At 39.3% G+C, this 23694-nt stretch overlaps 1 protein-coding gene across 4 annotated transcripts in view; it reads left to right on the forward strand.

Moving 5' to 3' along the window:
• The window catches only part of LOC119739682 (mitogen-activated protein kinase kinase kinase kinase 4-like), a 61659-nt gene that overhangs the window by 24373 nt on the left and 13592 nt on the right, over positions 1 to 23694 (forward strand). For 3 of the 4 annotated variants that reach the window (XM_038214699.1, XM_038214700.1, XM_038214701.1), the window contains exons 5-14: positions 1430 to 1510; positions 2388 to 2498; positions 9899 to 9989; positions 10746 to 10931; positions 11914 to 11992; positions 12651 to 12817; positions 15675 to 15756; positions 16810 to 17117; positions 19920 to 20003; positions 23315 to 23424. In XM_038214699.1, coding sequence (XP_038070627.1) covers positions 1430 to 1510; positions 2388 to 2498; positions 9899 to 9989; positions 10746 to 10931; positions 11914 to 11992; positions 12651 to 12817; positions 15675 to 15756; positions 16810 to 17117; positions 19920 to 20003; positions 23315 to 23424 — 1299 coding nt within the window. The remainder of the gene's footprint in view (positions 1 to 1429; positions 1511 to 2387; positions 2499 to 9898; positions 9990 to 10745; positions 10932 to 11913; positions 11993 to 12650; positions 12818 to 15674; positions 15757 to 16809; positions 17118 to 19919; positions 20004 to 23314; positions 23425 to 23694) is intronic. The other variant, XM_038214702.1, reaches the window with a different exon arrangement.

Here is a 23694-nt window from a genome sequence, read left to right on the forward strand (position 1 = left end):
ATTAATTATAACTAATGGGTTTGGCTCTCTGATTGAGCTTGGCTTCTTTCTTTCTTTTTTTATTCTGGGTGGGTGTTGTTGAGAGCTAGTAGGTCAGTTTTGGTAGATGTAAAGTGGACAGGAAAGGCCATACAGTAGGCTGTTTGTATTATTGTAACACAAGTGTGCTTGATCCTTAGTAATTTTGTTTTCTTTACGGCCACCCATTTGCTACTGTAACAACAGGCACTGTTGCAATGGGCACTGTAGTACTAGTACTGTAGTCTGATTATTTTGGGAGGCACAAGCATTATTTTAATGATTAACTTATCAATTGCCTACAGTCAAGCATCTATAGAATTTACATGTACCTGTATGTTAACAGTCGCAGCCAGTCAATCCTGCTTTATGTACAGGTAGGCTGGGAGCTCTTAACTGTCGAAAACAGTCACTTGATTGAGTTTGACTGAAAGGACAGCTTGTCACAGAATGGATGTTCGCATCTGGGTTAAAGGCCTTTTTCTCATTGTTATCAATCATTACATTACATACATTTTGTACGCCGTAGGCAACCAAATCCTAATAACATTCATATTTTTTGTGTTTAATTGCGCAATTGCAATGAAACAAATGAAAAATTGTGAGACACTTTCATCCTCCAAGAATCCTACCAGTAATTGACATGCATCAGTTTTTACACAGCACTTTTTGAAATGAATAAAATGTTTGATTGTGGATAAATATAATAGTTTATTTGGGAGGTTTTCTCAACTCGTGTACCGGTTAGAGTGTCCAATGGCAAACGTATTTGCCCATGCTTGTATTCCCTGTGTTTCCATTTTAACCTGTGCACATTGCCTAGGCCTAAAGTCTTATCAGATGTATCTAGGATTTTTGGATAAGGAACATTGGTTTGAATTTTTGGAACTGAATAGTTTCCTATTCTGAGTGTTTCCTATTTACCAATAACCATGGCAACGGGTATCAATACAGGAAATGACATTGGTTTGTGCAGGAAGTTCTTCCCTGTTTGCTGTCAGTCAAAGAAAACTTGCGTCACAACTAAACTCCATTTTCCCTTTCGTTATCGTGTATGGTTTGGCATAAGAAAAAAAAAGTAAAAATGTATTTAACGTCATTAAGGTTCTCGGAAAAATTATAATAACGAAAAAATATGATTGTTACCTGCTGACACAAAACAAGAGAGAAAGTCACTTACATGTATTAACTTTTAGATTTTTAATCACTTTGAAAGAGAGCAGAAAATGAATTTGACGTAACTTTCCCGGATCCTTCTAAATCTTACAGGAACATTCTAGCTTGGGTAATTATCTCAGACTGAATAAATAATTAATGTAATATTAATTATTTTAATAAAAAAAAAATGTTTGTTTTTGGATTTAAACCTAATTGGTTAATACAAATGTTCCCCCTTTCTTTCACCACACAGTATTCACATCACAGAAACATTGCCACGTACTACGGGGCGTTCATCAAGAAAGGACTACGAGGGACCGACGACCAATTATGGGTATGTACATGTGTACATGTATGCAAGCTGAGTTTGCACCGTAACGCTGACAGCATACATACAGCTCTGTGGTTGTTCACAACCACAAACTCTAGTTTTTTGGGGTTTTTTCTTTTTCCACTTTTCCCCATAGGTTTTGTACACGTTGTTATTCTACAAGCCACTTTGGCAATTATTTTAAATCCGATCCGTGTACAAGAATTAGTCAAGACAATTGCCCATTAAAAATACGTATGTTGTTATTTGATTTGAATTGTTTTGTACCATGTACGTGTAGTCTCTGTTGTGCCCTTCCCATATGGATGGTACATGTACGTACATGTGCATGTACATGTACTATATGTGCAGGAGAAAATAGGGGTGTGCAAAAAAGTACAGGAACCGGGAACCGAATACCCTATTGAAGTAAAACACGGATACCCGGGTACCCGTAAAAGAAACCCAACCCCCAAATTCAAATCCCGGAAGTTGTCTGAAGCTTTGCAGTGTACCGTAAACTGCAACTTTTGCGAGCATCATCTGTTATGCATTAAAATGCGCATAAACGTGAAATCTGTTTTGGTTTTCCATGCAGCCTGGTTTTCATTTTTTGAAAATTTCCCACAAATGGCATTCAAAATCTTTCTTTTACATTGTCGTCGAAGTTGTTAAATGTGTAAAATTGGGTACCGGTACCCGATCCCATAATCTGGAACTGGTTCCTGACGTTTGCAGTCTGGTACTCAGGTCCCTGGTTTCGATGCACACCCTTACATGTAGGAGATAGGAGACAGCCTTTGTAAAGTATCAACTGTTTAATGGCGCCTGCATGAAAGTTTTAGTGAACGTTTAATAACCAAATTACAAATGTAGCGTGAATTCACATCCCGTTTTGCAGTTGGTGATGGAGTTTTGCGGAGCGGGATCCGTGACAGATCTGGTCAAAGCCACGAAGGGCAACGCTCTGAAGGAAGAGTGGATCGCGTACATCTGCAGAGAAATCCTGAGGGTGAGTCTGGAAAACCCTCAGCAGGTTGACCAGGGTTTTCATTCAGGGTTGGGGGGAAAATTCAAAATGGCAGCTTTTAACAAAGTTCAAGATGCAGGGGGAGGGGGGAGGAGTTTTTTGTTTCTGTTTGTTTTGAATGGGTATCGCCTAAACATTAAGGCGAAGGACGCGAAGGTTTGGGCTACAAACTAGAAAGAATAGAGAAAGAAAGAAGTCACAGTGAAAGAAGGTATCTTGAAAGATTGAATGTACATGTAGAAAGGAAGCATGATTTTGGTAGAGAGTTCCAAAGAGAGGCAGCATGAGGAAAGAAACTAGAGGAATACATGCACTTTCCATAACTAGTCTTGGAAACTATGGCAGTGAAAGAATGTGAATTAGGTAGCGAAGCGCATGGATTGCTAGAAAGAACGGTCGGGGGATCAAGTCAAGAGAGGCCGTTGGAACGATCCCGTGGTGGTTTAAAAAAAAAAAAGCTTTAGAGAAACTTCAGATCGTTGGACGTGAAGAGGTTCCGGGAAAGATGCCAGGTCCTCAACCACCAGCTTGGAGATGCGTCGCTAGATTTTATCTAAGAGGGATCAGGTAACACGCCGGCGCACCACTCCAGATGCGGCTGCAGTATTCCATCACGTTTCAAAATCGTGGTCTTGCACACATGGAGTATGGCCAATGCAGGGAGGAACTGTGAGCACAATCACATTATCATGTGGTTTTTTTTTATATTTTCTGTGCATTGTGGTGACATACATGTACATGTACATGTACAATGTAGGTAACTCACTACTCATTTTGAGCACGGCACTAATTTTCAAAGTGGCCAAAAGTTTTCCAATTTTTTTTTCGGTGTCAGGGAAAGCATTCTCAGTTCTTCCACAAGTGTGGAAGAAGTGCAGGTGCCTGGTGAGACTGCCGGTTGTCGATACTGCCTGCGAATGGGACACAAACATTCAAAGAGAAAAAATAGACAGGCTGTTAACAGAGTACATACATCACCACTTGCTGCTGGCTGAACAGTGAACATTAAACTGTATTGCCCCCTATCAGATTTCAAGTTTATTTGGTTTTCTAGTATACCCAGATAGAATAAATATACACAGAGTATGTTTTTTTCCCTACAAACCCCTCTGTGTTTATAAACATTGGAACCAGAAAGGGGCTACAAATGTTGTCAGTGTGACACATGTTCATTCTCTATGATTTGATGTAAATTGCTGTAGAAAAAAAATGTTCATTTTCTGTACTGATCACCTATAAGGCCCCCCCAAAAAAGTCTCCGGTTTCTGGTATGCGCGCGTGTCGCCGTAGCCATGCACGTTGGCAAAATGAAATTTTTTTTTTTTCCAATGAAAGATGATGTCTCAAAACCGCCAAACTCACTGGTTTGACTGGAATCCTGCTGCTGCACAATTTTAACGTGTTTTTAGATTGGGTTATGGTCGAGAATAAGCTTTATGTGGCCTCTCTGGACTCCCATATATTTGCACTAAGTTTAGTCGGGCACCATTTGCAGTCATCAGCCGACATTTGAAACAAAAAAAATCAGGTAAAAAAAAAAAAAGCTGCATCGCCCCACCACTTTTTGGACAAGCTCCATACCAGAAACCGGAGACTTTTTTTGTTTGCCTAAGAGAATGCATGAACTGGTTCCCACTTTGTAGGTTGAGTTTATTGTACACACAAGTTATTGTTTGGTCCTGGGTGATTCATTGACTTCCCTGCTTTTCACACTCTGTGTGGTTTTTTACACACAGATCAAACAATTCCCTTTTCAATTGGCCCTCCCGAAGTGGCTGTATCAAAAGCAGAGATTGACACACTACCCAGGACATTGTCCATTAACAAAACATGGGGTTTTGTGAACTCAACCATTTACTTGGAAATCTGTTGGTGAAGGTGTGAATTTCCGACAAATTATATATGAAGATTAATACAATAATCAGGATATTGTCCGTTAACAAATAATTGGGTTATGTGAACTCAACCATTTTACTTGGAAATCTCTACCGGTAGATGAATAAATATCTTTAAAATATTGAACAATTTGAACTTTGGGTCAAATATTTTTCTATCAGAATTATCAGAAAGGGGTTTTTGTGGGGGCAGTTGGATTTTGAAATCCTTCCGGTAATCATTTGAATTTGTGATATGCTCACACATGTTTTAGAATGTACAGACTATACCATATGCATGCACTTAGTTGTTCATGTACATGTACAGTAGGATACATGTACATACATTGTACAATTTACAAATGCATATTGACCACTGTGGGGAGATTGTAGAGGTCATTGACACCAGTTTGCCTGAATAATCATACCTCACGATCCTGCGGGCAAACTGAAAGTACAATTTCTTACAATGAGGTTATGTGTGTACACGTAAATGTTGTGAACATAGCAGTACATGTATTGATTACATTGTGCATACGCACATGTATAATGTCAATGGCCACATAATGTATACAAGTTCTGTACCTTTCAGCAACGTGCACGTACATTTGTACAATTACGTGTAATGCACGTATGGCAAAAGCCATCAACCTTCGTCAAACTTGGAAAGGAACTAGAAAGGAAAATCTGATGACTTGTGGGAGTCTATACACTGTATGCCTATGCTAATAATGCCAGAGCTTATACGTGTACGGTACAACACACTCAGTGTAAAAATATTATCGTTTGTTGATCTTGCAATCAAAATAGCTGGGCCCTAGAGTTGAAAAGGTCAGCATAAATACATGTAGCCTTATCTCTACAGGCAAAGACTGGGAAGAATTTGCACTGTCAGACTAGTAGTACATGTATGGTGAATTGTGTGACTGACCCAATAGGTGTTTTGATTGTTCAACTTGGCGAGCCCATGACTGGTCAAATTCTGCATGTCTATATTGTTATGGTCTTGTTAACAGGATTGAAATAACAAGAGGTCAAACAAACACGTACCGTGTATAATTTGTAATTTTACAAGTAAAAGCACGTCAATACTTGTACATGTACACATATGTAAACAGACCTCACAATATACATCCATGTAGTACAATATGTGCCCCAAAATGAGACAGACCTGGCACAGGCCCTAATGGACAAAAATGAAAACAAACTGAATGGAGGTGATTTTTTTTCGATTTTCAAATTTTAATATTTGTAACCTTTGATATAAATAGTATAAAAATCGTTGAATTAAAGTGTTCTTCAGGGGAAACAAAATTGGCATCTTTCATTTTCAAGGCCACAAAACTCAAACTTTAACGGCCTTTTTCTCAGTATGTTACTTTTTTTTAAAATGCCAATAAATGCGAAGTTAAACAGCCACAACTTGTCCACGGAATGTCCGAATGGAGTGCATCAAACAGTATTATAAGGAATCATTTCAATCTCTGCCCAGTTCTGTCTCATTTTTTGCCAGATCGCCTCACATTTATGACGTACGGCATGCTTTCACGCTGCGAATTTGCAAACGTTGAACACATTTCATCTCTGGGGAACTTCGCAGCGAATGTTTTATGACATATTCGCTTCACATAAATTTGCATTCGCGTGGACTACATGTACATGTGTCTGAGCCAGCATTTACATACATTTTGTGTACATACCGGTACATGTACATGTACATGTCTGCCCTGGATTGTTACATGTACAATCATGTTTAATGGTGCTCATGCATACAGACAATTATTTAATCATCTAAAGTTGATGGAAAATGACAGGAGGCTATGTACATGTGTATGTACAGTATACAATATCTGTGTTGCATCTTCTTTGAAATTTATTTACAACTTTTGTTTTGGCCTTGGCTATTAAAATGATTAAATATGGCCCACTTTATTTATTTCAGAGTTGAAGTACGGTAAGAGCATTAAACAGACACTTTATAATCATCATTGCTTAAAATAGTTTTAATGTACACAATGTGTAAGGAGTAAGCTGATGTCAAAAATTGGAAGTTACATGTAAATCATTAAACATCATGATACACCTCAGTTAAAGGTACTGCTAATATACAACATTTGCAAGCATCAAAAAACAAAACTACCAAATTATTATAAAATATACATTACTTGACTGTTTGTATGTAAATAATATTCTCAATCATCCTGTGAATTCATGGCACCTGGTGTGCTCTCATTTTCAAGAAAGTGGAATTTTTGTATCAATTTCCAACGATGGTCAGCCGACCATTGTTGGAAAAAACTGACTTTTTTTCAAACACTCGACTGCCCCCTATTTACCAAATCGAACTTTAAACAGGTCAGTGTACCAATATTTGCTATATAATAGTTTTAAACTAACCCCCAAGTCCATCCATTTCTGAACATTTACAGCAAAAGCAAATTACCTTTAAATCATTAAAATCCATGATACAGCTGAAGTTAAAAAAAACCTTCATAAGAATTTAAATACTGGTACATGTACTTCCCTTATTTTTAACCTGCAGGCCCTTAAAATATCTTTATTTGAGCTGGAAATCCGGATAATCTGCATTTGTCTACAGTCTTTCTTTCTTTCTTTTACCTGTGGCCACTTTGGCTCTGGAATACTCGGCAACAGAGGCATTTGTTTCCAAGTGGTTAGGCATGTAGGTCGACCGTGTGGTAATCTACATTCCCTGCAGCTGCTGCTTCAAGGAAATGAAAAGAAGCTGGATGTGAAAAGGTTTCTTCCCCTGGAGCAAAGAAAGGGGCTGAGGCGGTGGCGGAGGACAGAGGAACAACTTTGGAGCGGCGAACCGTGAACAATGTTGGGGGTTCTCTGATTGGATTTGCCTTCCTTATGGTGTGTGAACTGATGGGAGGTTTTGGAAGGTGCATGCATGTTGAGTGCGAATATATTTGGTCTACTCAGATGTGGGGGTTTTATTGAGATGAAGCTCACATTTATATGACGGTCTTAGTTTTTGCTACATTGTAAATTACCGGTAGTCCCTGAATTTATATATAGTGGATGCACTTTGCACACATACCGGTATTAGTATGCATTGTGTATACATACATATGTAAATTTGCAATACAAGAATTTTTTGTACTGATAGTAATCCTTTTGGTAATCCCGTTAATGGTTTCATTTGCCTATTTGTTGTTCTATGCAAGTCATTTTGTTCTGTGCGTATGTACGTACAAATGTAGGGGTATGTGTACTTCTTCAATTCAGTAGGGTACCACCTGAGACAAAAACTCGAAGGGGTTTCGGATTATAGAAACCATAATGTGACATTACAATGTACGGGCCCACGAAGTTGCATTGAAAATTTGTGAAGTAAGATGTACATGTACTGTACCGGTACATGTACATACGTGAACATGTACCGTATACTGCCCACATATGTACATGTGTCTTTTACCATAAAACCAGGGAGACAACAGATTATTCAGTAATTATGGTAAGAGTTGCATCTACCGGTACATGTACATGTATGTATATAGGCCAAAAAATACATGCTTACTATCTCAGATGCATGGGATTATACACACAAGTCACACTTTAATCCAAAATTAATAGCAAACTGAGTAATGGCTCTGTTTATCATAAGCGAAGAATCTTTGCATTTGTACATATCCTGCTACTAAGGATAGTGTGCTGACATGATTAACACAGAGTAGCAGAGACTATATAGCACAAATTCTGTGGATAGAGTCATTTTGCACTGTTGATCACTGCTAAAAAAAAATTAAAAAAATACCAATATGATCAAGTCTGCTACCAGTAGTAATGGGGCGTGGTCATCCCATCCAGATCTCACTGGTTAGTTCTGGATTCTCCTTATCCCTCCTCATCCGCGTCACCAGATCCTCTTGGTTTTCGGGAGGCTCCGCCTCTTGTGAGACTGCTGCGACGTTGGATGTCTGCGTATTGGTAGGGCTCCCTCTCTTGATGCAAAGATAGACCACCATCAGTGTTATCACGACATTAAGCAGAAGGCTCACGTAGATGCCAGTCACGAGATGCGGTTGCCCGGAGAAACGATTATCAGTTGCCGTGGGAGGGATTGAATCTTCGCAACGCCCTGTTGGCGCTGTTGGGCATGGCTGTCCATTGGGAAGAGCAGTCCGCGGTGACGTGGTCAAATCTTCACCTTGTGCTCTATGCGTTCTACCTTCTGTTGTGGGCATCATGCCAGACTTTTCATTTGGAGGGTTGACCACATCTACGTGAAGGATGTAATACTTCACTCGTTTGGCTACACATTTGTACACACCCGTGTCGTCACTGGTGACGTTGGACAAGTGAAGAGTTGAGGATGTTTCATTCCAAGTTATGAAGTGCTTGGTGTCATTGCTACTAATGATTCTTGGATGCCTCTCTCCGATTTTGAAAACTGACAACCACTTGAACGTCTCGTTAAACAATTTGCGCTTACTCCCGCATGAACAGTTACATGTGAACTGGACTTCACTTCTCTCTATTGCATTGAACTCTTCAACCGTAGGCTGTCTGCCCTCCGCTGGGGCTCTGGTCAGGAAGAACAGCAAAGCTGTGACAGTTAGGAAAACAGTGTATTGCATTGTTTTTGTATGACCCCAAAAATCATTCGATCTTGAAAAATGCTGAAGTTGCCGTTGTGAATCAGTTTTGTTGTGAATCAAACAAGGACCTGCATGTACATGTACATGTACGCATTCAACAAATTAAACACTGTGCCAGAGTGAATGATAACATGTATGATGACAGTGGTGATCGGCTTACATGCAGTGTTATAGGACTACTGGCTCGTTTATCATTGTCAAAATGTGTATTTGTGTGCGTGTACATGTACATATTTCTCACAAGGACATGACATGTACCGGTACGTGTGCAAATTTCTGTTTTCGGTTTCTGTTCGGTACGAGTACAGTTTAGTTTTTAAGTTCTTACACTAAAACAATCACAAAAGTGAAAGAAAGTGAGAGTATGGGAAAGAATGGGAACGTTATGGAAAATACTATTTTCTTGTTGTTTTGGTCATTACACCATCGTGACAACCCATCACATGCTGAAGTTGCGCAATTCTAGAAAAAAACTTCAGGATTCTCAACAAAATGTCCAACATGTGAAAGTTCAATAGCTGATATGGTAAGGAGTGACAATATGCACTATAAAAAAGAAAGCATGTCAAATCAGGCCAACACCACTTCATTACTGCAAGTTAATATTTGCACGTACAAAAGTTGTAAAAAGGAGCATCTGGATCCAAGACGACCAAGTCTCTCTTTCCATACATTCTCTCCATAAGTCTTGCCACCAGACTACTAGATTGTCGGTCTTAAAAATAAAAATGTGCAAATCTCGTTTTGCCTTCAATTTTTACTCTCTGATGAAAAAAAGGTTGAATAAAATAATGTTCAAACTTTTCATTACGACTTCAAAAGTATTATCAATTACAATTATTAATAATTGTTCGCATGTTTGTTTTTTTTTCGCTTGCAGGGACTAAGTCATCTCCATGCCAACCATGTCATCCACAGAGACATCAAGGGGCAGAATGTGTTGCTGACAGAGGATGCAGAGGTCAAACTAGGTCAGCCTCTTTCACTTGAAATGAAGTTATATATTTCAAGTGTATAATCTACTGTTGTCATTTTTAGTGCTTGGGATGGGTTATCGCCCCAGCGTGTGCAAGTTAGCCCATGGTCTCCGAACTTTCTATCACAAATTTCTATTCCGTTTCAAATGATAAGTGAAAAAATGGGGCAATCTACAATTCAAATTACACTGTATAAACATAATCACAACTTAACAGTGAAGGGAGAGTCTTTTGTCGCACTTTATTTGAATGTGGGAGCAGACATCAAGGGGGCAGAATGTTTTGCTGAAAGAGGAGGCAGAGGTCAAACTAGGTCAGCCTCTTTCACTTGAAATCAACTTATATTTCAAGTGTACAATCTGCACAAAATTGACTAGAGTTATGCATATTCAGACTTTTCTGATTATTTTTTTTGTGGTAAATTACAAAATGTGACACAACTTTTACATTTAAATTTATGGATTTGACACCAAAATGAAAGTTGAGAAAGCTGTAACAGTTTCACAGCTTTGCGGAAATGGGGAACTTAAACCTAACACATACATTTGCAATGCAACAGCATGTGGGCAACTCATGAACGATATATAACAGTACATACATGTCAAATCTAAACTATCATACCTTAAGTTAATGATGGGTATTGTGATACGTATCATGACCTTAGTATAAAGTTTGTAACATATCAGTAAGTTAACCTTACACCCTATACACAGAGTCTAAATGAATTTGTCCATACTTGTCTTCCTCCAGTTGACTTCGGCGTGAGCGCCCAACTGGACAAGACTATTGGTCGCCGCAACACCTTCATCGGTACCCCGTACTGGATGGCGCCTGAGGTCATCGCCTGCGACGAGAACCCCGACGCGACGTACGATAATCGCAGTGACCTGTGGTCCCTGGGGATCACCGCGCTGGAGATGGCTGAGGGACAGCCTCGTAAGTTCAGAGTCGGCATGATGTACATTATAATTAAGCATATCCAAAACAAAACAACATTGAGAAGGTCCCTAGATAGCTGATTATACAAATCATTTGGGTCCATTGTATTGCTTCTCTTAGCATAAGCGCAGAATTTCTACTAATTATCAGAAAGTTCTGTGTTAACAGAAAGTGCATTGCAGGGGCTAGCAAGGAATTTCGGCATGTGTAAATGCATATATTATCATCTTCAAGCAAACCTGAATTCTCGATCCTAATTGGTCAATGCATGGCAACAACAGTGTGGTGTTATTGGTCTGTATCGCACTAAGATTTGTAATGACTCGCGTCAATGACTCAACTGGAGTCCAACTTGAGTCACAATTTTTGGTGACTCGACTCGACACGAGTTCCTATGGGTAAATGACTCACCTCGACTGGAGTCACTGCGAGCAAGTGACTCGACGGAGTCACTGCGAGCAAGTGACTCGACTTGACTCGAGTCCCTCATCAAAAAACTCGACTCGACTCAAGTGAAGGCTAATAAGACTCAAGTCCCAAAAAATAAAAGCAAAACTTTGCAAAAAAAAGTTGCAATGACTGACAGTGCAACTTTATGTTCACGGCACTTTGCGAATATAGTACAGTACAGCAGCCGCTAGTCATGTTCAAACGTACAACGTGTCACAGACATGTTCCTCATTGTTCTTCTTCAACTTTCCCCATAAATGTCATCGACCTTCACTTCCTTGTCGTGATATGAATTAAAAACTTTCAATTTCAAATCTTCTTTGTCAAATCAAGGTTATTAAAATAAATGATGCTGCAGTGTATAATAGACACGCATCATAGTTTTACTTTCATGAATTTCATTGTGTGGTTACGGAAACCTTGTATTCACAACCATTCAGTGTGGGCTTGATTTCCAAAGTTCATCTTATTTTGTTTGAGGAACGACTTTTACATTGTGTTTTTTTCTTTTCCGCGTCTGTTTTTGCAGCTCTATGCGACATGCACCCCATGAGGGCGCTATTTCTCATCCCTCGGAATCCGCCGCCTAGGATGAAAAGCAAAAAATGGTGAGAGACAGGGTTGTCTGAAGAAAGCATTTAACTTGAAAATGTTAACTATTATATTGGGCTTTGCCCTTTGCCGACGCAGGCTCGGTGGTGGAGTGTGGCAAGATGTCCACACTAGTCAGCAGAAGGTCCTGGGTTCGAGTCCCAACTGAGTAAGCTTGTGATTTTTTTCTCACAAGCCATCAGACAACACTGAGTATACTGTATTTATAAATATGTCAGCAAAGGGCAAAACCCAATGTAAAAGGAACATCTCCCCATCTGATAAAAAGTTTGTAAAATGTACACAGACAAAATAATGTTTTCTGCAATAAACGGATATTCTCAACCCTAGTGTTTTCATTAAAAAATTTGAAACTACGGTATAAATTATTTTGGAAAATACAGGTATCTTTACATAATTTCAATGTTACATTTGTGTAGAGACCAACAGAAATGCACAAATACTTTCCAAAGAAACAAATACAGTTGTAGAAAAGGTGTTCCCCCCCCCCCCCCTGTGCCGTCTATTTGTTATTTTTGGCTAACCACTGCATTGATGGATGTCCAGCAGAAATATGCTCGTGTCTGAAACATGCACATGTTGACCTTAACAGTTATTCTGAAACGTTGTTTTGAACTGTCTGAGTGATCTCTTTCTTCCCTCCCTTAAACGCAGGAGTAAGAAATTCTCCAACTTTGTGGAGAAGTGTCTGGTAAAGAACTACCACGATCGGCCCAACACCACACAGCTGCTGAAGCACCCTTACATCAAAGACCTGCCCAATGAGAGGCAGGTTCGAATTCAACTCAAGGACCACATCGACCGCACCAAGAAGAAGAGAGGTGAGAATCCAGTTTTTTGCCTCTTTTTTGTTAATTTTTTTTGGGGGGGGGGATTTTTTTTTTGGAAAAAAAAAAGAAGAGGCCTCGTCATTCATAAAACCCTATAGTGTCCGTGTTGTAATTAAGCCTATCACATTAATAATAATAACTGGATTTATAGATCGCAAAATTGCCAAAGGATACAAAGTTGTCCGTGTTGTAATTAAGCCTATCACATTAATAATAATAACTGGATTTATAGATCGCAAAATTGCCAAAGGATACAAAGTTATTATTACCCTGGGTATTGGGCCAATGAAACATTCCAAATACCATCTCAGCTCCCTGGGGGATATACGGCTCGATGCTGCAATTTTGGCGCAGGCTTGATGCCATCATCCTCGGGCAGCACACTGATATTTCTGGCCTCGCTTGCTGCGAGCAGAGCGGGTCGCTGACAGATACTGCTGGCCTTGCTCCCTTCGTGTTTATCCGTCAGCCATTCCAAGTACCGCAAAATCTATGCATGTATATACAGGGGTGTGAAATCTCAGCTTTTTAGCTGATTTCAGCTTTTTTTGTTTTGGATTTCAGCTATTTCCCTTCACTTGCTGTGTACAAAAGTATAGGAGATTTCCAAAATTCAGCTTTTTTACACCTTTTTCAGCTGTTTTCAGCTATTTTTATCAGTGGTCACTCACACCCCTGTATATACGTCATCCGGCGCAAACTGGTTAAAATTATGATGTAAAATGAAGAAGTTCTCAAAAAGAAACACCCCCCCCAAAAAAAATAACAAAATTGTAGTGAACTTTATAGCAAAATTGAGGTTTATTTTCTCTGAGAGGTTTTGAGGAAAATTAACATTTGGCATGCAATTTTTTTTTTTTTCAAGAAAGCGTTTCTACAATTACATGTATAACCATTTCTATAAATCCCAAAATTGGGAACGAAGTGGTAATGAAATTGTAATACCTTTACATACCGGTACAAATCAAAACCTAAACTCCAAGTACATTGGCTTTTGCTCCATGAAGAGTTTTTTCCTCTAGACACAATGTTGGGCTGCCATAAGTGAAGTAGTTTTACATGCACATTATTTTGTAACACAACAAAATGTGTAGACTGCTGTTTCGACTTCACATGTGCATACCCTTCATTTTATTGTCAAGACCGTTTCAGTCGCATCTGATAATTTTTTTTCCAAAATCACGTCGCAAAATCACAGAAATGTTTGTTCTGATTCTTCATGCCTAACGTTTTGTGTCGTAACATTTTCCTGCCGCCATAGGACAGGGTATCACGGTTCCCATACACGGTAAATGCAATTCATCTCCCCTTTCTGAACAAAAATTCTTTTGAGGGGGACATTTTGTTGAAAAGTTACGTTTTGCAACCTTTTTTGCTACCAGTATTTAAAGAAGTTTATAATTTTCACATTTTGGTGTAGTTTTGTATGAAAGTTTTGCACATTTTTGGTTTGATATTGCCAAATGAGTTTCTTTTAAGATACCCCATTTTTTCTCCTAACCTCAATATTTTTGCATGTCGTCCTCCATTGGTGGAAGAATGTGAACCCATTTATTTTTATCCCCTTTTATTGTCTAATTTATAGTAACAATTTTTAAAAAATCCTATTCATGCTTGCCTTTTGGGTTCGTGGGAGGTTCTGTGAATGTGTAATGTTGGTTGTATCACAGACTGTTAATAAGGGAATAAATAATGTGCTTGGCCTGTTTTAAACAAGTTTGGAACCGGATAGGAGCCTGTACGCTAATCCGTGTCCAGACTCTAGCCGGTTTTAAACGTACTTGTTTAATACCTGCCAATTAAGCACACATTTATTCCCATTCATAAATACCTTTCGGTCAAAAAGTCAAAACAAGTAAAAAAAAATGTAAATTTCCAACGATTTTGTTCGACAGTTTTACTTCATTGCGAAACACCCCTCTATCTATGTTTATGGTATGTGCCTCGCGCGAGTACCGTACTTACTAAAAATATCCTTATGTGGAGATTGGCACACGTGTGGTGCATACTGCGTGATGTGGGCCAGAACGCAGTGATGCCGGTTGGAAAAAGTGTTTAAAACCAGTCCGTGTTTTATCAACTGTTTAAAGCCACCCACGTGACAAGCTCCCGACCAATAGGAATGGGTAAACGGTCTGAAGCCCGGTTCATACTCTGCGTTAAAGCGAACTTGAATTTGTGACGGCGTGGCAAGTATTCGCGCTGCAAATTCGTAAAAGTTGAACATATTGTAACTCGGGCGAATTTCGCAGCGAATGTTTCATGACGACAAATTCGCTTCGCATTCGTATGGAGTATGAACCGGGCTTTAGTTTCCAGGTATTTATGAAATGTGTGTTTGATACACGTTCGCCGATTCAGAAGAATATTTAAAGTCCTGTCTTGTTGAATTTTTTACAGTGTGTTGTCTGGTTTCTGTTTATTCAGTTTTCTTTCTGTACAAGCATGAATGAGTGTTTTTAACAAAAAAATGACATAAAATGTTGTGCTATATGTATTGTACATGTGGTTTCTTAACAAGGATTTCTCTTCTTCCTGCTGAGTTGAAACCGAAAATATTGTCTCCTGATCCGTGCAGATTCCCTGAGAGATTTTGGACAGAATTACAAAAAGAACTCCAAAATCTCACAAACAAATTAAAAAAATAATCTATTCAAACAACATTCAGATTTTGGGCATTGGTTGCCTTTTTATTCAGTCTGGGAAAAACAAAATGAATTTTACATGTCGTTTGTCATCTGGTAATCACCTCCCCCCCCCCCCTTCTTTGATTTAATAGAAATTGAAGACATGAGAATAACTTCAGATTTACACGATTGGTTTGTTTTCTCTCCTTGACTTTTGCCAGTGGAGGATTCAGCCACTGACTATGACTACAACAGTAACGAGAGCGAGGAAGACGGGGAGATCGAAGATGAAGGAGAACCAAGGTAACTAGCAATTGCAGTGACCTAATTAACTTACCAGCAACTTACTCAGCAAGCTAAGCTGGGACCATTCCTTTTTTAATTTTTTTTATTGGCATTCCTAAGCACACAATTGTCTGCTAATAAAAGCTGAAGGCTTGTTCATGCTCAGTGCCACTTGTGAATGCAAATTTATGCAAATTTGTGACATGATGGCAAGTTAAGCGTCTGCAAATTTGCAGGCGTTGAACACGTTTCAACTCCGGCAAATTTCGCAGTGAATATTCCGTGACATCAAATTTGGCTTCACAAATTTGCATTCGTGTGAAATGTGAATATTAGGCTTTAATAAGCCCCTATCACTGAGTCTGTTGCAAAAGTTAAACATGTTTAAACTCCGGCGAATTTTGTAGTGAACTTTTCGTGAAGTCAAAGTTGCTTCACAGTCGCATTTGCATGAAGTATGAATCGGCCTTTAGCCTCTATCTCTAAGACTGTAAACAATAAGCGTAGCAAAACGCATTTTAACTTCAGAGGCAGAATATGCCTGAAATAGTGATGCAGTGGGCAATCTTCATATTCGCACAAATGTACAAATGTGTTTAGCATGCTTCACTTTCAACAGCATTCGATTCAAACTTTCCAACATTTGTGAGCATTTTTAGTACTGGTATGTGTTCTGTAAAGGATGTTGATATATGTATTCGAATGTTGGCATCATTTGCACAATTTGAACGCTTTCCTGATGTTCTATATAGAGGAACAAGGACTTCAAGGCCAGGTTGTAAGGAAGCTCACATTAACTAGTCTGTCAAATTAATTCAAAAGTTGAACAAATTATTTGACTGCTGAGGGGTTTGAAGCTGTGAGATCTGGAGCACTGCTCCGGTGCTCTACCAACTGAGCTACCGGAATCTACCAGTAGCCCTATGTTGGCGGTTCCCCATGTACATACATGTATGTCAAAATAAGAAAAATATAAGGTATTGGCTTTCAGCACGTTCATGGAGAAATTGGATGGTTTAGGGTAAGTGAATCAGGCTGGAAATGAAATTCAATTTTGTAAATCCAATTCAGTTCCATGCTGCCGGGCCCGAGCGAGGCCACCCTCCGCAAGAACTTCCAGCGACTGCAGGCGGAGGAAGGGCGGAGACGGGAGTCCCCCGCTCCCCGCTACCGGCCCCCGGATAACCTACGCCCCATCCCCAACCAGGCACCCCAGCCAATCCGGCAGCCCCAACAGCCGCAGCAACAGTATCAGCCCCCTGCCAGGCAGCCCCAGCCCCAGCAACAGCCCCCGAGACAGCAGGGCAGGCCGCTCAGCGCCCAACTGCCGCCAGCCGCAGTGCAGAACAGGCAGCAGGCTAGGCTGAGCCAGGCTGTGGGTAAGTTGAATCAGCTCGTTTCAGGCACGACAAAATGGCAGCATTAACCCATTAGCAGCACCTTTACTACGTTCTTTGACATGCTATTTATGCCCTGATAAATCCATCAAACCGTAGAGTAGTGGGACAGATTTGGGTGGTACAGGGAGTAATAGGAAGGTGTGAGGTTGGCCCAGGGCCTAATACGTTTTTGGGTTTTTTTTGGTTTTTTTTTTCATTTTTCATTTTTTGCTGGGACAGATTTGGGTGGTACAGTGAGTAATACGAAGGCGTGAGGTTGACCCAGGGCCTAATACGTTTTTGGGTTTTTTTTGGTTTTTTTTTTCATTTTTCGCTGGGACACTTCTTAAATTCTAAAAAAAAACGGAGTTGTAGTTCAGTCCTTACAAATCTACTGTAAGGCAATCACAAGTCCTCCAGTGTAACGTCAAGTTGAAAAAGTTATTCAATTGAGCAAAATATATGAACAACACAATCCTTGTCTTGGTTCATCACCTGTTACTTGCCACCTGACACGTCATGTGACTTTTGATTGAGTTGGGATTTGACTTGGGACTGGCTCGTGATGGACTCGACAACAGCTGTGGCAAAAAAATTCTCCACAGTGCAGAAACCCAAAGGGCGCATTCTTTGCTCGTACTAAGACTTTGCTTGCAAAACCGTCTGGTAGATTTTCAATGATCTCGGAGGGTTTTGGTTAATCGACAAAGATCAGGAAAAAAAAAAAAAACAGAGTTAATGATTTGTTTTCATTGCTTCACAAGTTTTTGAGTCCTGTTTGCTGGTTTAGTTACTACATTTTGTGTACTTGTCCGTTCACTTTACTAAACTCTTTCTACAAATCATTATGTGTTCATTAGATTTACTATAATCAAGCCCGTAGAAGTTCATTACTGAACTAAAAAAAGCAGTTATGAGGTTTCGAAGCAAGGTTGCAGTGTGCGTATATCATCGCGTCAGCGCAACAAGGTCGTAACTCGGATTTCTCTCATCTCAAGTAATTCCAATGTTAAACTCTTGAGGCACCGTGTAAAGGTTTCATTGATGTGAAGCATGCAGAGTATTCTGCACTTTGTTGTGTAGATAAAATAAACCTTGTTGCACTGACAGGATGATGTTTAGTTTTGTTCTGAAAACTTGTGTTTTCCCCTTCCGTAGGTTTTCATAGAACTCAGGGAACAGACACGACTGGGTCCAATAAAGAAAAAAGAAAAAGAAAAAGGGAGACTTAACAGGGGGACTGTAGTTAAAAGTATTTTTGGAAATACAATTTCATTCAGAAATTATTATTATCCCTTCATACAACAATATTGATTTGGGGAAAGATCCTATTACCAAAAACAATCGGTAACCAAATAAATCATTTTAAATGTGACACTTGGCATATTTCCTCAGACCCAGGCAATGTACATTGTTATTTTCAAAATGAGATTTGTGCGTCCCGCTTGAGAAATTTGGCATACAGTAATTTTAAGTGCCAACTCTTTCTCGGGCCAGTTTGTCGTATGTACATGTACATGTACTGCAGTGTCATGATAAGCACGCCTCATTACATCAGTCCAAGATTCCCCTAGATTTCCCCCAAACCCGACCCTATTCAAAACAATTGGAAATGGGAAGGTTTCAAATGTTGGTAAAACTTTTTTTTGCAGTGATGCAATGAATTAATCTTTGCAGCGAAAGTTTGCAATGCTGTTTTAAAAAAAAAAATTCTCAAAGCAACTTTGAAGAGAGGAGGAACAAGTGTTGGCGGGGCAAGGCAATTTTATTTTTAAAGCGTGCGTTCACACCCATAGCAAAGTTAGTTAAATTTTAGGAATCTGTTGTGGCATGTTAGTTCAACGCTGCAATGAATCAGACAAAATGTGGTCCTCATTTTGTTTTTCATTTTTAGAGTTATCCATGTTCAATGTGGTCTTGTCCGCAATTGTGCATTTGATAAGCATGTTGTGCAGTATGGTGTATTTTTGAATGCTTTTCATTTTATTTTTAAATTGTCCGTTTTTGCCACATTGCTGTTTAATTTCACTTTGTTCAGGTAACTTTTCACAAAAATGTGTTGGTGATGGCTATTTAAAACTTAACTCCACACATTTTTTTCTTCAAATTTATGTTTGCAAATATCTAGTTGATGAGATATTTTTCCTTTTCACACCTTTTCCTTCAGGAATTAATTTCATATTTTCTACTCCAAATGTTGCATTCCACTCTTCCATTCCTTTTCAAACACATGCCCGACATTGTTTAAAATCTCTTCCATAGACCTCCGAAAGTTGTTGCTAGGCGGCCATTTTTTTTTTTTTTAAATTAGACTTGTACCAGTCTGTGGTTTGACCCAAAAAAAGTATCAGTGACAAGAGTCTTAGAAGATATTAGTTCTGAGAAGAACTTGTCCTGCTTATTATCAACTTGCTAAGTAGTTTTTGTTCTGTTTAGAACAGCAAGCACTCCTAATCCTAACAAATCCTACTTAAGGAGTAGCATCTCCAACTATCTTCAGTCTCCTGACGATGACTAGAGCAGGCTAGTCGAAACGTTGAGACCAAAGACAAGTTCTTTTAGAACTTACAGCAGGACTGTTCTAAACAGAACAAAAACTACTTAGCAAGTTGATAATAAGCAGGACAAGTTCTTCTCAGAACTAATACCTTCTAAGCAGTAGTTATTACCACATGGTGTTACCGCAAAACCGAAACGATACCGATACCCCACCATGCAAAGCCTCAAATCTTAGACAAGAGTCTTGTTGTTGTGCCACTTATTTTGTTGTGCATGACCCGTTTGCCTTGTCACCACACGCAGAGGAGCATACCCCGCCCCCTACGCCAAAAACTCCTGTCAGGGTCGAAGCCCCCAGGGCACAGCCGGTAATTACGCAACACATGGGTGAGTATCACGAGGACGGAGACATTTGGGGTCGAGGTTGTAATCCGTCTACCGAGGCCTGGCAGAGCTGCACCTTTTACTGCATGCTTTTTATCTTATTATTTTTTTTGGCGGCCAACTTTAAATGCATGTGATGTGGATATTTTGCATGCGTGGCATGATACGCTGTTTCTGCTTCAGTTGTCACTTTCACTGCTTGCCCATCAACCATTGTGTGTATACCTTAGGTTGAGATAGTAGGGGTAGGATAACTTTTAAAATTTGATAGAAACGTACTGTGGCTTCTTTAGTTTCTGTCCTTTTATTTTATTTTGCTTTGGTTACATAATTACTGCCAAACCTTTAAGGAAAACAGTGGCTGCATGAAAATTAAGATTTGTACACAGCATTTAGGTGGCCACAATACCGGTAGATACGGTAGGTGGAGTTGGGGATGGATCGACATGGCTGGCAATCTTTGAAGGCCACTTTTGGTGGCCACTTTTGGCGGCCGCTTTTGGTGGCCAATTCTGGTGGTTATCATCCATTAGGCCACCCATGTTTATGGACTACATGTACATTATACGTATACATGTACCGCATAGGGCCACACTGGGTGGAAATCTATGGTAACCAAGTGGCCACATTAGAGGCCAGAGTACATGTACATGTAGGTACACAGCCAAGGATGCATACATGGTTGACCACTCTGAATAAGGTACATGTACCCGGGATTGTAAAGATGAGTGCACAGTTTACGTAGGTTGAATGTCGTCCAAGCTTGTAATGTCCAGATTGGAACCAGGAAGCCACAAAGTACATGTACTTCAGATGTAATTCAGATGGTTGATAAAAAGATTAGATAAGTTTGAATGAATAAAGCAAAGTTTTGAAGGCCTACATGTACAAGCTACATGTGAACATACATGTTCATTTTGTTCCCCCCCCCCTCCCTTCCCCCCTCCCCCAAAAGGGTGTCCATTGTGAGACACTTGGGCAAATTTTGAATCAGAATTGTCCAAAATTGCATCTGAGGAAAGCATGTAACATATCTTGTGTGTAACTTCTGCCCCATCTGCAAGCATACCCGGTATCTACTAAAGGCTGTGATACCTGTTTGCATCCATCAGATTTGCAGTTTTTGCCCCTCTTACTTTTTTACTGCCAAAGTTACCGAAGCATAGCGCCCTCTGCTGTCTTTGCCGGCTGGCATTTGCAGTTGAAAATGCAGTTTACAAGTGCAGTTAGCAAGGACTTCAACGCATCTTTCCTACGTGCCGTGCATTTGAAGCAACAGCCTTTTTTGCTGTGGTGCAGTAACAGCAATGCATATTTCTTTCAATGTAGTAGTCACTATAAATTGCAATTGCACCCTGGCTATTGACGGAACACCCTATCCAAAACTACGTTCCCCACCCCCGCCCCCAAACTTATATGTAGACTAATATTGAGCACGCTTGATGCTTGTAATTACAGTTGATTTGCATAACATGCAGATGCTGCTGTAACTTCTTTGCAGTGACAACCGCGTTGAAGTTCCTGAAGTGTAGCCTAAAAATTGCTGTGATATATTTATTTCTGCCTTAACCTAAATTATGTATTGATGGCTCTACCTAAACTAAACAATCCTGCTACCCTGTGTGGAAATATTACCCCAATTGCTATATACACGTATTCATTCCTGTTCTTTCTGAAGCTACATTTGTTTGGAATTTCCTTGAAGAGTTTTTCTTCTCATGCTTTTAACTGTAAAGCTCTCATTGTAGTGTGCGATCTCAAAAATAGTCAAACAACAAAAGCACTATCATTGTTCTCCACGCTTTTACATGTACTTATTGTGGTCAGGACATCAGCTTTTTAGGTAAGCGCAACTTTTCAGCAACATTTGCAACAGCTTCTCTGCTAGCAGTTCAGTAGCTTTACAAACTGAACCTCTTGGATTGACAAGTGATTTTTGTCCCGTGACCAGCTTGTTTTCATGGTGGTTCCATAGACTTCCGTTAGAACAACAGTGACCCTCAACATCAATTCAAAGAGCATCAGTGTTAAAGTTTTAAGTGAGATTTCCGCCACGTTTCAAAGTTTGAACCCTCTGATATCCCCAAATTTATTGGTAGTGCAGTCATTATTAGCTCGTCATCTTCTCAATCACAGTCGATGAACTCATTAACTACTCACAAGGATTCAGGGGTGCGTCAACAAGATTTTTATCCTACGTGAACTGGGGCAAGAGGAAGGGATTGTCTATTTAAGAATGGAAAAAATCCCCATTCCTTGGGAACCTCCTCATTATAAAAAGTATAGGGTGGATTTCTATTTGTAATGAAAAGAAAACTGAAATCAACACAAGAGGTTGGACTGGGTCCGAACGGATGAATGAAAAACTTACCACATTCAAAAATATAAGGTTCCTCTTTTTAAGTTCTTCTAACAGCTGATGTTACCCAAAATTATGTACATTGTAATACGACATCATTTCAACCAATGGAAAGTCTGTAAATTTCAATCATTCAATTTAGGAATACTGTTTGAGTACTACATGTACATGTATGCCAGTACAACAACCTTATGAAAAACGATCTTTTTTTTTACTAATTACATGTATGATTTGTTTTTGTCCGTTTCATTAACGTTCATTTTGTGTTCACAGCTACACTGACATTCTAACACTGTGCACCCAAACTACTAATACTGTTCTCGAAATGTTTAAAAAGTTTCAAATCGTATTTAATAAAATTTCAGTAATTGCCATATCTTCTCTAGGTATGTGCACTTACATTTACCGGTACGTGCACAGTAAATGTATTTTTTTGTTACAATACCGGTATATTGTTGAATTATGGTCAATTGGTATTAAAACGACATGTTTTTTACGGACTCTTCCATTTGATGTTGGCAAATTTGATCGGTTCTCTATAATTTCAGCCTTTTGCTTTTAAAGTAGAGGCCATTTCCTGCTAAAATGAACATGTGCAAGAGTGCCATATAAATTCCATTCCTCTGTTCTTGTCCATTGCTGTATCTAAACAGTTAGCTTCTAACTAAAATTCACTTCAGATATAAATCTGGCTAAATTTCCATTTCTAGTGAAAGAAACGCATCTAGGTGTTTTTTTTTTCATCAGAATTATTTGCCAGATTTATTCCCATAATGTATGAATCTGGCTTTTTTTTTCAATTTGCAATAGAGTAAATGCACTTTTTATTCAAAATGGTTCCACAACGAAAACTTCTCTGATGTATTTATTTCCACAATTCATCTCTGGGAAAAAAAGTAAAAATGTGAACCACAGTTCTAAAAATTCAAGAATTTTTTATTTTGATTTGCTGCAGCCAACCGACCACAAGTAGCTCAGGTTAGCGAGGTGAGGGTAGACCCAGCCAGGAAGGAACAACAGCCACCCAAGCAGGTCAACAACCAAGGAAGGCCCAAGAATCCGGCGGTAAGTTCCGTCATGAGGATAAGTGGTGTGATTTTACGGGTAATTGTTGTCGGCCTCGGTGAATAATACTGAAAAATGGTATTGGGTAACCAGCATCTTCAGTCAAGATACCTGTTCTGTCAAAATCAGACTTTTCTGGGCATAAGGTAAAAAACGAGATTTTTGCATATTGTTAAAATACGTTCTTTTTCATTTTAATAGGTGGTTTAATTTTTGAAACCGGTCATTCCTGGGCAGAGTTATGCTATTTTGAAGTTCATTGAGTCGAAA

The sequence above is a fragment of the Patiria miniata genome, unplaced genomic scaffold (assembly GCF_015706575.1).
Source record: "Patiria miniata isolate m_02_andy unplaced genomic scaffold, ASM1570657v1 HiC_scaffold_4, whole genome shotgun sequence".
NCBI classification, from domain to species: domain Eukaryota; kingdom Metazoa; phylum Echinodermata; class Asteroidea; order Valvatida; family Asterinidae; genus Patiria; species Patiria miniata.